Source organism: Rhamphochromis longiceps, linkage group LG15 (genome assembly GCF_057381845.1).
Source record: "Rhamphochromis longiceps isolate RC_006_pf linkage group LG15, R_longiceps_female_GT1.1, whole genome shotgun sequence".
Lineage (NCBI taxonomy): Eukaryota > Metazoa > Chordata > Actinopteri > Cichliformes > Cichlidae > Rhamphochromis > Rhamphochromis longiceps.
This window is the reverse complement of record NC_140571.1, coordinates 9,138,723-9,154,610: the sequence shown is the minus strand read 5'-3', so window position 1 is coordinate 9,154,610 and position 15,888 is coordinate 9,138,723. Positions and strand designations below refer to the sequence as shown.

General features: G+C 38.3%; 1 protein-coding gene across 3 annotated transcripts in view; it reads left to right on the top strand.

Annotated features, from left to right (window-relative positions):
• LOC146652029 (low density lipoprotein receptor adapter protein 1) overlaps positions 1 to 15,888 on the top strand; it is a 47,767-nt gene extending 31,879 nt beyond the window's left edge. The window contains exons 4-10 of one of the 3 annotated variants that reach the window (XM_085382569.1): positions 2,546 to 2,660; positions 3,020 to 3,092; positions 3,246 to 3,332; positions 5,458 to 5,585; positions 6,745 to 6,779; positions 10,450 to 10,478; positions 11,578 to 15,888. In XM_085382569.1, coding sequence (XP_085238695.1) covers positions 2,546 to 2,660; positions 3,020 to 3,092; positions 3,246 to 3,332; positions 5,458 to 5,585; positions 6,745 to 6,779; positions 10,450 to 10,478; positions 11,578 to 11,624 — 514 coding nt within the window. In that variant the 3' untranslated portion in view covers positions 11,625 to 15,888. Of the gene's footprint in view, positions 1 to 2,545; positions 2,661 to 3,019; positions 3,093 to 3,245; positions 3,333 to 5,457; positions 5,586 to 6,744; positions 6,780 to 10,449; positions 10,479 to 11,051 lie in introns of all 3 variants that reach the window. The other 2 variants (XM_085382570.1, XM_085382568.1) reach the window with 2 other exon arrangements.

Below are 15,888 nucleotides of genomic sequence, written 5' to 3'. Positions count from 1 at the left end.
CAGATTATACAGCCATCAACCCAGAGCTTTCTCTTTTCTCCAGTGATGATGATGACAGCATGAATATAAAAAATAGCAACATAGCTCGTGTCGAAGAGTTCTGCTATCGGCTCTATGGAAGGAGCCCCTAATTGTCCTTGTTGTGCTGTTTTTAATTATAGTGAAAAAGGTCAAGTGCAACGTTTACCGTGGCTAATTTGCATATCTATTTAAGGCAACAAACAAATGACGCATGCTGCCGATTCAGGTAACCATCGCATATACACAGAGTGACTGAAGATCAATACAGCTTCTAATAGCCTGTGTAAAATCTGACAAAGGAAATTCACTGCTGTTGTTGCCTCAGTGAGCCCCAAACAAGCTGCTGTGGGAGAACAAAATGGCTTGGTGGACTTTGTCTGGATTGGGTTTTAGATAACTATTGAAAATCACAGGGCCGAGGCTGTGGCTGGATTTGCAGACAATTGGATTTCTTGAAAACCAGATAGTGGATTCAGTGTGACTGCTGGGAATGAGGTTTCAAATGCAATACAATCACAGTGGAGATCAATTTGTAATCTTAGACTTTCTATTTTCCACTGATGGTAGAAATTTAAATGTTTCAGAGGAAAAAATATATATATACCCACATGATGGGGACATTTTTCTGCGGTTGATAAGAATTCGCAATATATTATGTAACTGTCAGGGAGGTTATTTCAGAAAATCTTCAGCAGATTTACTGCAGTTTCAAATGCCTTCCTGCAGTGGTTGATGCTCTCAGATAAAAAATGAGGAACAGCAAACAGTTGATCTGAATATAATATTTTTTTAAAAAGTCCTTTACCTTTGAATAATTCTATCATTTTCATCACAAAAGTGTAAATAACGCTCCTTTGCTGAAAATTCAGGGTTAATCGACAAGCTCAGTCTTTAAAGGTAACATTTTATCAACATTCGAGTTCGGCATGAAACACTTTCTCTCCATCCAAACTCTGAAGTTCCTACAGCTTCAAGCACAACTCACTTATGGATGTCACTGCTGCTCATTTGTCTTTGCCCAGCTGTGGGACTCAATCAGCATATTATTCATATCCATTGCTCTGGTGCTGTGACTGGTGTGCTCATGCATATGCAAAAAGTAAACCGCAAAGTTACAGCCTTAATTGACATGTAGGCAGTGCAGCTTACCTTGATCTACGAGGTTTCATTCACAGTGCGGACTAGTAGGTAATGTTGTGTACTTTGTGTCGCATGTGTGACACTAAAGCCTTCCTATTTGTACTTTTTCGTGTATCATTCATTATAAATGGATGTACACTCATGGCAAAATTCAAACTCTTAAGGTTTTACATATCGGAACATAATTAAAAAACATTATATGGTCCGCACTGGGTCTGAAAATGAACTAAATACAACCTTAGATGAACAGAAACACATGAGATATTACACCCTTACCGCTTCCATAGGAGTTAAGACTGTAAGTAGCAGCTGCGTGCTGCTAATCCACTGTTAACTGGTTATCAGTAAATGTTAGCATCTCCCATGAAATCAGAAATTTTGGTAGTTCTATGGTTTAGAACATTCAGCTATGTGTTAATACAATGCCAAGGAGGGAAGACTGCAGCAATGAATGAACGGTTGGTGATCATCAATCTGGGAAGTGTTTTAAGGCCAATTATAAAAACAGGCCATCATTCTGCAGCGAGAAGGAATATTCCCAAGTGGAAAACATTCAAGAAAGCTGCATTGGAAAAAAACAGAAGACTTCTGGATAGACGAGATGTTTGCACAGCACTATGTTTGGTGAAAACCAAACAGAGCATATCAGCACAAACGTGTTACACCAACTGTCAAACACAGTGGTGGAGGGGTGATGATTTGGTCTTTGGGCACCTTTTAGTTATTACTGATCATGAAGTCCTCTGCATACCAATGTCAAATGTGTCAATAATAAGTCAAATGTGAGGCAATCTGTCTAATGGCTAAAACGTGGCTTACATATGGCCATACAACAGGATGATGATTCAAAGCAAAGGGACAAATTTATAACAGAAATGGCTAAAAAAAAAAAAAAAACCCAAATCAAGTCATTGCAGTAGCCCAATTAAAGTCCAGACCGCAACCTCATTGGAATGCTTTGGCAAGTCCTTAGGTTTGCTGTGTATAAACAAAACCTAATGAACTGAGAAAACATTGTAAAGGATGGTCAAAATTCTTCTACAGCAATGTGAGAGACAGAAAATTATTGCTTTAAGTTATCGTTATCAAATGTGGTTCTACTAAACTACTAAATCATCTTCGTTTTTCCTGCGTTCCTTCTGCATTTTGCTCCATTTTTGTCAAATAAAAATAACATGGTGTTTTATGTCATGTGTTGTTAATGATCTTAGTTTTATTCACCTATTTTTAAAACCTGGTAAGGACTAGATATTGCTTTATTTATGTGCTTGGCTGAAATATGTAGAGCCGTTGTAACTGACTGTATATCATGTGAATTGATGGAACTGCTACACTGCAATAAAATTCTGTTCTCTCTCATATTTCTCTCTTTCCTTTAAAACAGAATCTCATACTGCACAGCAGATAAAACTCAGGATAAGGTCTTTGCATATGTTTCACAGAGTCAGTTCAACGAGACTCTAGAGTGCCATGCCTTTCTCTGCCAAAAGAAGAAAATTGTAAGTCTGCAGTGCCGTGGGTTTCTTGTATATACCTGGATTTAGACTGATGTGTTGGATATATGTTGTCAGACTTTAGGAGGATGCTCAGTTTGTTTCAGGACCAATAATTGTGAACTCTAAGTGCAACATAACAATGGGTGGCGTGTGGCTCCATCTTGTGGCTGTTTCCTTAGTGATACTTGAGATTTACTTCTGTGGTTAGTATTAAAAAAATACTGCTTTCTGACAAATCTTTCACAATAGATACACTCTTATCCAAAGAAAAAGTTAAAATATCTTCTTTATCACAAAATCAAATACCCATTATTAAAAATAATTTAATTTCATCTAGTTTCTCTGTGTTATTCTCTTTCCAGGCTCAGGCTGTAACATTAACAGTAGCCCAGGCCTTTAAAGTGGCCTTAGATCTTTGGGAGATTGCTCAGGAAGGTAAGTTCCCTGAACAAAGAGGAAATGACTCTGGAACTTACGTTTATACTCAGCATTTTGTGGACATTAAATTGTCTGTGCATAAATGAAAGTTTCAAGTATAGTTGGAGTCTGTTATTTTCTAAGAGTTTGAAACAGCTTCTTGGTTCACAGACAAAAGCAAGAAGGCCAGGACCTGCTGTACGTGCGCAGCAAGCAATGGGCAGACGGAGGCAGCGGACGCTCAGTGTGTCCCAGCAGGTAACTTCATTTTATTGTGTCCTCATCCATATTGTGTCCCCGCATATCGAACAAGAAATAACTATATTAGTGAAAGGTAAAAGGCAGCAGAATGTTAAATACTGTGTTAACTGTGAAGTTGTTTTAATGTGATTTAACAAATTATCTAGTTCTCAATATTAGAAATAGCAACAAATCCAAATTAAATTCATTTTCTTTGCTTTTTAACAAGTCTGACACATCACCATAAAACCGGGGGGGGGATTATAAAAATTCTGTTGAATTCATAATCAATATTGTGCCAAGGTGTGTTATATTAATTATATTACAACATAAAGACCCTACAGTATTAAAAAGAAACCCCGACAACCAGACAACCCCCGACGAGCAGGCACTTGGTGACAGTGGGAAGGAAAAACCCCATTTTAACAGGAAGAAACCTCTGATAGAATCAGGCTAAGAGAGGGGCAGCCATCTGCCATGAGTAGTTGGGGGTGAGGGGAGAAGAGAGCAGATAGAACCCGGGTTTAATAGTTGCTAATGATTAAATAGTAGTGATGTATAAACACACAGAGAGTTAAAAGAGGTGAGTGAAGAAGAAACACTCAGTGGATCATGGGATAGCCTGCAAGCCTGTTGCAGTATAACAATGAGATGCTTCAGGGTAATCTGATCCAGCCCTAACTCCAAAATTTATCAGGATTCGACTTTTTCTTTCTACTGTTGAAAACTTTTGAAACACTTACTACAAATAAGCCTGCAGTCTGAGAGAGAAGTTCTGTGCTAAGATAATGAGGTACTATGAAGTCTTTAAGATATGACAGAGGCTGATTACACAATCTGCTTTCCAAAATAAGGTCATGACTTGAAAATCTTTATTATTGCTCTAATTTTATTGAAAATGGTACAAATACAACTTTTTAAATGTTGAAAAAATGTGATTTTTAATGAATTTGAGGCAGGCAACATGTTTCAGAAGATAAAAGCGTTTTTAGGGATGTGCAGCATTACGTTTTCTTTTTTTAAACCACTCTGTGTTTGGGTGCAGACGACACATTAAAACAGCTGAAAGTTTTGATCTACGCTGCTCAAGCTGTTTGGGGCCTTCATGTCAGAAAATTAGAATTCATCATGCGTCACGGCTGACAGTTTCCTGCAGTTTCCACTTTTTACGCTCTGCTAACTTGCAGCTGTCTTTTTGAGTCGCACAATATTTACTGTCGAGACGAGAAAGTGGCGTCAATCTTCTCATCTATCTCTCAGCAAGAATGCCAAAGAGTGTCTTTTCTCTTAAACCCTTTTTTCAGGTTTGTTGCTTCTGTAATCAATTCTCAAGATCCGCGTTTGAAATCAGTCTGCACACGGGGATCTGATTAATGCTGGGAAAATAATATGCTGTGTTATTGAAGTGAAGCAATAATAAGATGCTGATTTGTTTCATCTGCACAAACCTATCCGTTTCAACTCATCGTGACTAAGTGGAAGTCACTGCAAGTCAGTCCTATGATGATCTTAAATGACCTTTTCAGTTATACTAAGTCTATCACAATTTTGGCTTTTAAGTTTTTGATTGACACTGCTCTCTCACAAATGTATCAGTCATCTGTCACTTGTCATACACGCTCAGGGCAAATCACCCTTCAGGGAAACAGTGAATTTTAAGCGCCTTCTAATGACTGTGACATTTATAGATTATTCTTTATAGGTCAAAATGTTTTCCTGACCTCAGAGGGTCAGCAGACTTACAAAATGAGACTTAATCATCCATTGTTAGTCGCGGCCTGGTTTTCCCAGATTCTTTCAATTAAAATTTGCTCTGCTCCCAGTGGTAGTGGCCTGAGGACATAGAGAAAGTCTGGTGTGAAAGCCTCAAGGACCTTTGGAATAACTACACGGACAGATGCATTAAAGTTTTACAGAGATGATTTAAATTGTGCCTGTCATGAAGAAGTTTTTGAGTGCCACGGGCTGGAAATGTTGTTTCACCTCTTTGAAATCTGACAGCTCTTCCTTTCCTTTGCGTCCGGATGTGTCTGTCCTTTACCTCTCATCTGCCTGTCTCTACTCTGCCCTCTATGTTTCCTTCTTCCTGCTCTTTTGCTTTATTGTTTGGCAGCCTCTCATAAGCACCTGCCATCTCTCATAGATCCAGAGACACATAAGCCCAGTGGGATGGAGGAAAAGCTCCGGAGGCCCTTATTCTCTGCTTCGCTCAGCTCGCCCTCACCTCGTAGTAACCCTACTCGAAGGCGACCAATCAAACATGACTCTTGGGTAGGTCAGCTTTAAAGCGTTACATCATTGCTAGCTTGCGTGCTCTTGCTACCTGTCAAATACAGAATTAATGTCTGCTCCTTTTGCCTATAAATCCATGCCTGCTTCAGCATTTGGGTACTGCACATTTCAGAAGTTCTCCACTCCTAATATATCACTATGTCTGTTAAATCCTCAAACCAGCTGCTTTTAAATACTGGGGTTAGTGGTTAGTGACATTGCGCTTTTGTGGTTGCTGCTCCAAGGCTTTGCAATAGCCTTCCTTTCACAATCAAATAATCCCACTGTTAAATGTTCATACATAATATTTGTTTTTAGTTTTTTAAACCATGTTTATTTCATGTAAAATGTATCATTTCAACTTAGTTTGATGTTGTCTTTCTATTAAATGTGCTTTAAACTTTTAAACCGAATAAGTGGACTAGAATGATGAATATGGTCATATATCCATGGACCTCTTCTTTACATGAGCCAAATTTAAATGGAAAAAATTGAAACTTTAAATTTCAGTGGAAAAAAAGATTAAAATGTAAAAGTGGGAAGGAATAGTATAGCATGATTATTGGTCATATCCTGCCATTTATCCTCTATAAAACGTAATAAATATGTGCAAAGTATAAAATAATGGGAGCTAATTTTATACATTTATTGCACATCTGTATATAATCTGGTGTTCAGTTGCAGATTTTCAACACTAGGTGACACCATACCCATACGAATGTCTCCCATATACACTGATCTCATACACGGAAATCCCGATGATGCACATTTTTCCCTGATGTGCCTTTCCTCTCAGTGAGAAATGATCCTGTGGCTGAACGAGACCTGGTTCAAGCTGGTTCAAGTTCATTTTATTGCTGCAGTTGTGCAGTTTATCATCTGTCCGTGCTTATTAAGTGGGGTATTTTTCCAGGGTACTTTCTCATATTGTACTAAATATCTATTACTGTGACTGTTAATTGAGTTGCATCTGTGACTGGATTAAGAGAATCTATTTTCACAGATTGATTCCTCAGTAGCAGTTCATTTATGTGAATAAGCAAACAGGCAAGCACCTGGCTCAGTGCAGATGCACAAATGCTTGAAAGTACAGAACGAGCAGGATTATAACTTGAAGCACTTTGAACGTGGACTGAGTCCTATTGTTGTGTCTCAACAGGATGTGGAAGATGGACTTGAGGATGCATTCTCAAGGTGAGCTTTGTTCATGACTGTAATTCTGCAGAGCGCTAATGAGAATAAAATCTGATTTTCTTGTTTTATGCACACTAATATTTAAATACTACCATAAGAAACAAATGTATTCAACACATTGTGACAATGAATATTGCCTTTTGATTACAGTTGAATAGCTCCTGAGTTACACTGAGGGCCTTTGAGTCTTTGGATGAAATATCTTTTCTTTTGAAAACAGATATTGAAAGTCACATAGAAACTGAAATAAGCAGGCGAATGTGATAAACGTGATTTTCCAAGGTACCTTGGTCTAAAAGATGGCATTGAAACTGGTGAAATAACTTGATATTCAAAGCAGCTGTCTTAAGATATTTTCACAGTGGCATGCAAAGGTTTGGGTGGGCATAATCAAAATTTCTTACTGTGAATAGTTGAGTGGGATTATCTGATCTCCAAAGAGTTGTGTGAAAAATTCAAAGCTTTAGAAATGATCTGACTCATGCAAAAGACCTTCTGCAAGTTACAAGTTACACACTCTGGAGTTATGCTGCGCTGTTTCACTTTGTTGTGAATCCTCCACTAATATGACCGTTGTGTGAGAGGCACCTTTCCACCAAATTTAGTGTCAGAATTCTGCAAATTTGTCTTTTATTTTATTCAACCTTATTTTTACAGGTAATCCCACTGAGACTTAGTGTCTTATTTACAAGATAAACGTGTTTCAATTTAAAAAAAAAAGAAAAAGAAAAAAGAAAATAGTGCTACTACTGTATAGTAATAATATAGTAATTATCATTTAACTGTTCTTTTAACTCTGTGAACTTGAGGAGACCAGATTCTGTTGTCTTGAAAAGAAAATATGTTCCCTTTCTTGCTTCTTGTAGAATCTCAGCTTCTCCGAGGCTGTTCAGATACTCTTTTGCCTTATTTTTCATTTCATAATTTATGAAATGTTTTAAAGGGGTGATAGCTCTGGACTCCAGGCTGCACACCCTGGTTCTCTTCCTGTTGAGCCGCTCTTTTGAAGTACATGCAGAATGGTGTTATCAGCATTTTTGATGAAATATTCCAGGCTTTTCCTGAAAAATGTATACACCACAGCATGTGTTGCTCCAAAAACATTTATATGCTGTTACTGCTGTACACACCAATGCATTAAAAAAACTTTCCAGTCTTTCATCACCCCTCACCCAGCTTCTGTGAAATGTGTTGTTTTCACATTAAAAGGAGGAATTTATTTCCTTATTTATTTGTGTGTTTATTTTTAATGACATGTGGCGTTTTGTTTTGAAAATCTGTATTATTATTTAGCTCTATACGCAATGGCCAACCTTTTTTGAAAAGGTGAATTTGACTGAATTTTTATTCATAGGTTTCCATAAATATACATTATTTGTTTTATAGGGCATCACTGTACAACATGCACCCTTAAAGCTGTAAGCTTGTTCTAAACATCAAGCATAATTGACTCATAGAGATCATGTGGAACAAGCAACCTCCTTTGATTGCTACAAGATCACCACTTTCCCAGACAGAGGTTTCAGGAGCACACCAGCTCAAACCAGTGCGGGAGCTCCACAATGCATCAACACCTTGTCACTGAACTAGGATTACGATACAGCGCTTATACCACGATGTGTGACAGCTTGTAAAATTGACTTTTTATAGGTGTAGGATACCTGCAGAGACAGGAATGTGAGTCTCAGGTGAAATGAGACATGAGGGATATGAAAAAGTCACACGTCAAAGGAATACCCCCAATTCTGCCTGATTGTTACAAATCCTTGCATGCAGATACACAATTTAAAAATTGTGTATCTTTTAAATTAAATATATAAACATAGTATATTTCACCTGTTACTACTTAATGCACTTGATCACTCTGAAAACTCGCAGCTCACAAAATGTATGATTGTCTGCATGACTCTTAATTTCGTTGTGTAGCCAGCTTTCAGTCTCTGAGACTGTGTATACATCCTACAGCTCTGTAAAATCTGTCTACAAAGACAGAGAAGAGCTACAGAAAGATGGTGCTGCACACATTAAAGACATTGCACTCGTTAAGCTGTGCTGCCTGTGGCTAACGGAAGTTTTGGGGAAAGCAAATGAGTAAATTCGACGAAGGGATTTTCTGCATGTGTGTTTCTGTGGAAGTTGCTTTTACATGCGTGGAGAGCAGAAAAGGAAAGCAGGTCATCACTCAGGCACTTCTCAGCAGGGATGGGGACAGTTGTCAAATAGTGGGTAGGTGAAACTCTAGATAAACATCTACTAAATCTGACGTCCTGGGAGTCGCACTAAAGGAGTTTGAAGTGTTTAGAGTGAACGTGCTCTGCAGGGGTCAGCAAGGATGTCAAGCGCTGCAGTTGTGGTACAGCACTGGTGAATGAGACGCGGCCTGAAACTCTGAAGAATCTGGGTGACATTGAGTTTTCATGGCTGTCACACCTATTTAATGTTGTATGTGACTTCGGGAATGCCTTTAGATACAACAGAGGAGGGTTTTATTTGTGGCTCTTCATATGTTCAAGGAGAAATCTGTTTTAAAATGTCTCTGCTGTTTATCTACTCTCTAGCCCTTTGGTTCCCAAAATGTAAGTATGTTTAACTGCCAAAGATTTACTGTTAAATAGAAAAAGCTCTTTTGTGAACTGAGTGGTTTCTGTTATATTTCAGGCCTGCTTATACAACAGAATGACTGGGTTTGCCTCAAATGTTAGTGAAGGTAGTCTCTGCCTTTACAGCTACCCTTTAAAAAACCCAGAAACTATTCTAGTGGTCTTAAACCATGTCTTTATATATTATGAGGTGTCAAAACTCGTCATTAAGGGTACTGGGGAAGCAGTCAGGGTCGTCTTTAAGGGGCAAAGAATTTTGCTAGTACCCATCAAAAATGTTTTTGGTGAAGTATTTTACTCTTGCTTTACTCTTGCTCTAACTTTGTATAGCTCATAACATTAGGTGTTTGTATAGGAATTGTCTGTTTGGTTTGGGGTTGGGTGGTTGTCTGAATCTCTTGCACACACTGCAGTAAGTTTCCATCACCAGTGCCTCTTCAGCTTCCTGGTATATCTACGAGTGCGCTTGTTTAAATATAGCATCGGGGTCACGTTATTGGTCTGCGGTTTGGCGATTCAGTTTAAATCTCTTTAATCCACTTTGGTGTAAGCAGCAGCATGACCTCTAGGGGTCACTGGTAGCACTTTGTAGTTTTGCGAGTTGAGCTGCAGCTGATACCGTTAAACCAACTTCAGTAGAATAATTTTAATTAACACTTAGCTGCACAGGTCAGGATTTAGACCTCATTAAAAAATCTATTTTTAGCAGAGCCAAAAGTGCTCACAACTATTGACTTCAGCTTCAGTTCAAACTGGTTTAATTAAAATGATTCATTTATGGTATTTAAAATTTCATAAATGAACGGCGACCCTGTGTAACAGCCGATTTAGCACTGAAGTACTTCTCCCCATTGAAATCTGAAGTGTTCTTTTTAGTTTAGTTTAGGCTTCTTTGTGTGTCACTTTGCTAACCGCATGGTGAAAGTGGGGCAGCTCACTTCACAATGTGTGCATGTACACTCCTGATGCCCTTTACCGGAACAGTTCCTATCACCTTTTCTTCACTTATCCTAACCTTTAGCACTGATTCACTTTGTCTTGATTTCTTCTGTCTTGAATCTGGCACGCAGCAACATGGAAACAGAGGAGACAGACACTGGTAAGTGATGTGATAAATGTATTGTTTTAGGACAGGACATGCTTGCTCTGCCTCCTTATTTCAGGCCTAATGTGAAAAATCCTAACTATTATTATCCCAGTCCAATCTGCTCTCTGCAAGGGGAAAGCACTGGCCTCTGGACGTATGTGACTCCACTAATAAGAAGATGATATTACGCTCAGAGCCACATTAAAGTTTTTGTTTGTTTGTTTGTTTTTACCTGAAAAGATTATTTTGATTTCAATTAGGATTAAACTATTACTTAAAATCTGTTTTTCAATATTAATTTTAATATTACATTTCCTTGGTTAGTGGTCCAGCCCAATGTAAATCTTAACATCTTCATCTCAACCTCCTGTCTTTTTGTTGGTGCCACCATTACCAAACCATACCTCAACAGGTTTCACTTTGTAAACCGTCCCTTTCACTCTTGCTGCTATCCTTCGGTCACCTGTCTCCTCTCATTCACACACGTATTCCATCTTGCTTTTACTGGCTTTCATTCCTCTTCTCTCCAGTGCACACCCCCACCTCTCCAGACTCTTCTTACTCTGCTTCTTACTCTCACTGCAGATCACAGTGTCATCTGCAAACGTCATAGCCCACGGAGACTCCTGCCTGACCTCGTCTGTCATCCTGTCCATCACCAGTGCAAAAAAAGTGACTGAGTGAATGATATAATTTTAATCATTAAGTTGCACATCAAAGCCATTGGCGTGCTGAAAAATGTTTATTGTTAAAATATAATATACCAAATAAATGAGGGTAGCGCTTCTGTTCAATTTTGGAGTTGGCTTTTGTTTTCAGTGTTGCCAGTGTTTTTCCGAACAACATCAAAAACACTGAATTTTCTTGTTGTCTGCCACTCACGACCTCACACGCTGCACTTTATCCACTAGCACTCCCTTTTCCCATTTGTTCTTTGTCATTTTGAGTCAAATCAACATCCTCTGGCGTTGTGTGTTTGTGTCTGTGACCTTGCTACATTATATGCTTCCTTCTTCTGTCAGTTTTTTAAACCTTTGTATAGACTGTAAACCCCTTTGTCTTCTGAAAAAAAATGTTCTAGCAATGCTCTGCTTTTCTCTGTCTCTGTCAGACTGGCCGAGTCCCGCTCCGAACCCATCTCTGACAATGCAGCTTTGAGTCTCCCGGAGGTCTCCACTGAGAATCTGTTGCCTGTCTGCAACAATGAGTTTAAATAACATACCGGCAATAGCTGCCCGACGTACAGCACCACAGAAATTAGACAAAAAGCATACGCTCCAGTACCCAGGCTGACAAAAACAGCATGCTTTACTCAATCAGAAAGAAAAAAACATATCACCCTCCCCGGTGCACAAACTGAATGAGAAAGCCTGTATTTGATATTCAGTCACTGCTGCAGAGAAGCCAGAGTGAATACCCTGATATCATGAAATGTTATTTCTATGAATGCCTGCCTGTCAAAACCCACTTCTCTCAGTGTAAACAGCCATCTCCTGCCATCTTAAAATTTGGTGCACACAGTGTGCAATACACCACAGCGAAGAGAGCAAGGACCACAAATTTATACACAATGCAAATCACACAGGATGAAGTTTGGAGTCTCCTCCTTTTAGTAATAATTTGTGAAACATTTCCACATGTGGATTCCACTTGTAAATTACAGTAAAGACTGCACAAACGTCACAGTCCAAAGATGCGTGCACTGTATATATGCCTGCTATCGCTTTCTGAAAATGTGAGCACTCTCTAATCTTGCTGTTTGTTTTGGTGCAGTAACAGCTGCCAGTCACAGCACTTGCTGGAGGAAGTCCAGTGTTAGGAGTCATCATCAGACACTGGAGTGAACACTCTGTCATGATGCTGAATGGGTTTTACACGAATCATCCAGTTTGTTGTATCGAACAAACCATTTCTTTTGGGGGATGAAGGCCCCATTAGACACAGAGATATATAAAAGTGTGTGTCAGGTTTTTTTCCCCCTGGCAACACAGTCAATAAGGAAATGTTTCTTTAAGAAGAATACTTGTAACATTTACAAAGTAAAGTGGAGTACTTAAATTTAATCTCCAGCTAACTGTATATGATCGTAGTTTTTTGGTCCCAAATTCTCACTGCTTGAGGGGTATTCACTTCATTCACTTATTGTGACCTTTCCCAGCAGATAGATGTGCCAGGTTGTCATGGGAATGGTTCAGTTTGTTATATATCGGGTCATTGTTTGCAGTGGGTGGGGGGGTTTGGAATCCATCATATTTATAATAGAGATAATGTATGAGAAGAGGGAATTTAACTACCAATTTATTCATCCGTCTTTTGTTACAGGACCCAGAAATTGTTAAATCCGAGTGCATCTTTCTGCTGGGAAACATAAGGCAGAAAGCTTCAGGAGTCCTTGAACTTTGGATGTTGGGAAAGTTACCAGATTATTATTTTCAAGGTCAAGAAAGAACCTTATATCTATGTTTTATTTTTCCTTATAGGTAAAGTATTTTGGTATCCCTTTTGCATTTAGTGTCATTATCAGGTTTAAAATTATGTATTCACTAAGTAACTAAAGCTTCAAGACCATTAGGGATGCACACAACAACCAGCTGTTTTTATGTTAAAACGGTTACTCTGGCAATTTACAACTGTAATAAATAGAAAAATGTATGCTAACAGTGATCAAAATTGAACTAACAGAGGGTGAGATGGTGTTGTGACTACTAATTCCAAAATCCTGCCTTCCGTTTTCTACAATGCAGCAGCTAAAGTCTGAAAGTTCACCACACTACCAATTTGCACCCCAGGCTTTATGCCGAAGATCTGTAGTTGTGCAAAATAAGAAAAAAAAGATAAGCAAATTTTAATCATATGCAGCCTTTTATGGGTGAATGAGTGATCTGCCTATGGTTTGCACTGCATACATAAAAGTTTACATAGTTGTTTTTCTTTCTGTCTTAAATGCTAAATATGAATGCGAATTTACTCTCGAAAGTAACAGGCTGAGATTTCTGTAACGATCATCACGGTCCGACTGGAATACGGCGAGTTTAGCATCTCCTCATTCATTCAGCTGTCACTGTACATAAAGACAATGTTACTGTTAATGCTGTTAGGTTATGGAAACTGTGTTTCAAGCCCAAAATCAGACTAAAGAAACCTATTTCCATATGCTGTATTTTTTCAGTGTCAAAGTTGTACCTATTTACTGTATGTATACATATTGTATCATTATAAATGAAGTAGGATGATTAGAATCAGGGCTTTTCACAGGTGGGCTTTTTTTTTATCACTAATTGGGACGTGGATGTGTAGATGCTTGTGTGCTTTTGCGTTAGGTTAGACGATTGTACAGATTTAAATGACTGGGTTTTACTACTGCAGGAGTCGCTCATTTTTTTTTACTTGTTATATTCAGTTACATAGTTCACACTGTCCTCTTTAAAGGATGCTTTTCCTTTTCTCTTAAACATCTCTTTTCATTAATGGAAATGATACATTCCAATTGTTTTCTTGTTTTTTTATTAGACTGTGCGGTTTATTTATATCCACCACTCAAATGCTGTTTGTTGTCAAGAGCATGTTATATTGTGCCACAGTCTGGTTGAAGTGGTCTTCTCTGTATTCACGGCATCACGACTGAAAATAATTGTGGCGGTGGTAGGTGGGAGGTAGCAGGGAGCTCCGTATTGTTGTCATGACACCCGCTGCAGAATAATTGGATGGCTTATCAGGTTACGACATGAGGCTTAATTACACTGTTTCATTCCTGACTGTCTGAAATACCAACTCTATTACAAATTTTAAAGCGAAACTATTTAGTATGGATAACAGAAATGCCCTGTGTCATGTCAAGGATGGTCTAGGAAGCGATGTGTTCACTTTAGTATTGACTGTGAATTTGGAGGTCAGCAGAGTGCGCTGCCAGTGCGATGCTGTAATGCACAAATGATCTCACCTTTTTCAGACCCGTCATTGATTGACTGATGGATTCCTGTGTGGATGTGTCTGCTGATTCAGTGCCGTTAGATATTTTAAGATTGGCTGCTGTCCAAGAGCTGCGAAATCTGTGAAATCTGCCGTTTAAAAAAAAAACCCCAATAGTTTCAACCTGTGGAGCCGGATAATAATAATAATATTAAATTATGATAATGTATTACATTTACACCTCAGGTAATTTAGAAACAGACGTACTACTAAAACATACTATTAAAGATATTGGGAACATTTTTTTTATGGTTTTAAACCTTTATTTTACTTTATGCTGCAGCAGTTATAGCAAAAACAGGTTGCATAGTTTTAAAAAAAAAATGGCACATTAACCATGATAATGTGCCATGATCTTTAATGTACCACTCTTAATATTTCTAAATGACATTGTAGTAATCATTAATGTAGTAGTGAGCTCAGTTTAAATACGAAATGTTGTCCTGGGCGTTGTAATAAGGACAGAGCACATCATGTACACTCATTCTCGAAACACTTTAAGTTTTATTTGGACTGTAATGTTGTTAAAGTGATAAGCTAGTGACTTTTGGCACGTAGGAAATAACAGCCGTTCAAAGCTCTGTTACTGCCTGCACAGCACAATTAATCCACGAGTGGCCAAAGACATGAGAGAAAGTGCATGGGCAGGTTTTGTTGTACAGTTTCTCTATGGTCATGGTGTTAAAGTCCCAAAAAACGTCCAGGTGAAATTGTGGTACTGTATAGGCTTAAAGCTAAATTATTATTTGTAAATTAATAAAACATAAAAAGTAATCTAATGTAAGAAGAAAAAAGTCCTGGATTAATAACATTATGACGCAGATAATTCCATCAGGCTCCTCTGAGTATTGTTTCATGTAGCTAGTATACTGGAAACAGCAAGCCATCAATGTGGCAGATTCCCAGCAAATCTTGACTGGATGCGGTTCTTTGGCACAGCTGAGACTTTTGTCTTTGGGAGTGAAGAGAGAGAAACTAGCACTTGGAGGTACAGCATGCCAAACTGAGTCTTATGTGCACTGAATACAAATCACCCTGTGAGGTTCTGAGCCCAGAAAGCATTTTAGGCTGTTAGGTTTTTAAAAAATGAGAAAGAGTTTCGACTGGGGAAGCCAAGTACTCTCAGAAAACCTACTGTACTTCTTAACCCCAAATAAACACTGACGTTTACAGTATGAATTTACTTTACCAAGGTGCTTATTTTCTATCTATGCAAATAGTGGGTTTCCAGCAGTGTTGTGATATTATGTTAATAGCAGTTTGTGTATGATTCACAAGCAGGTGTCCTAATCTGTGTAAAATTGTGTACAGAATTTTGAGGCGGTTATGGTTTGTTACATATTTATGCATAATAAAGGACTTTGTACAAACTCTGCATTTTGCTGAAATGTCATTTTAATTACAGGATTAAGAAACCAGTCCACAGAAGCCTGTGTTTTATTAAACTAGAAGC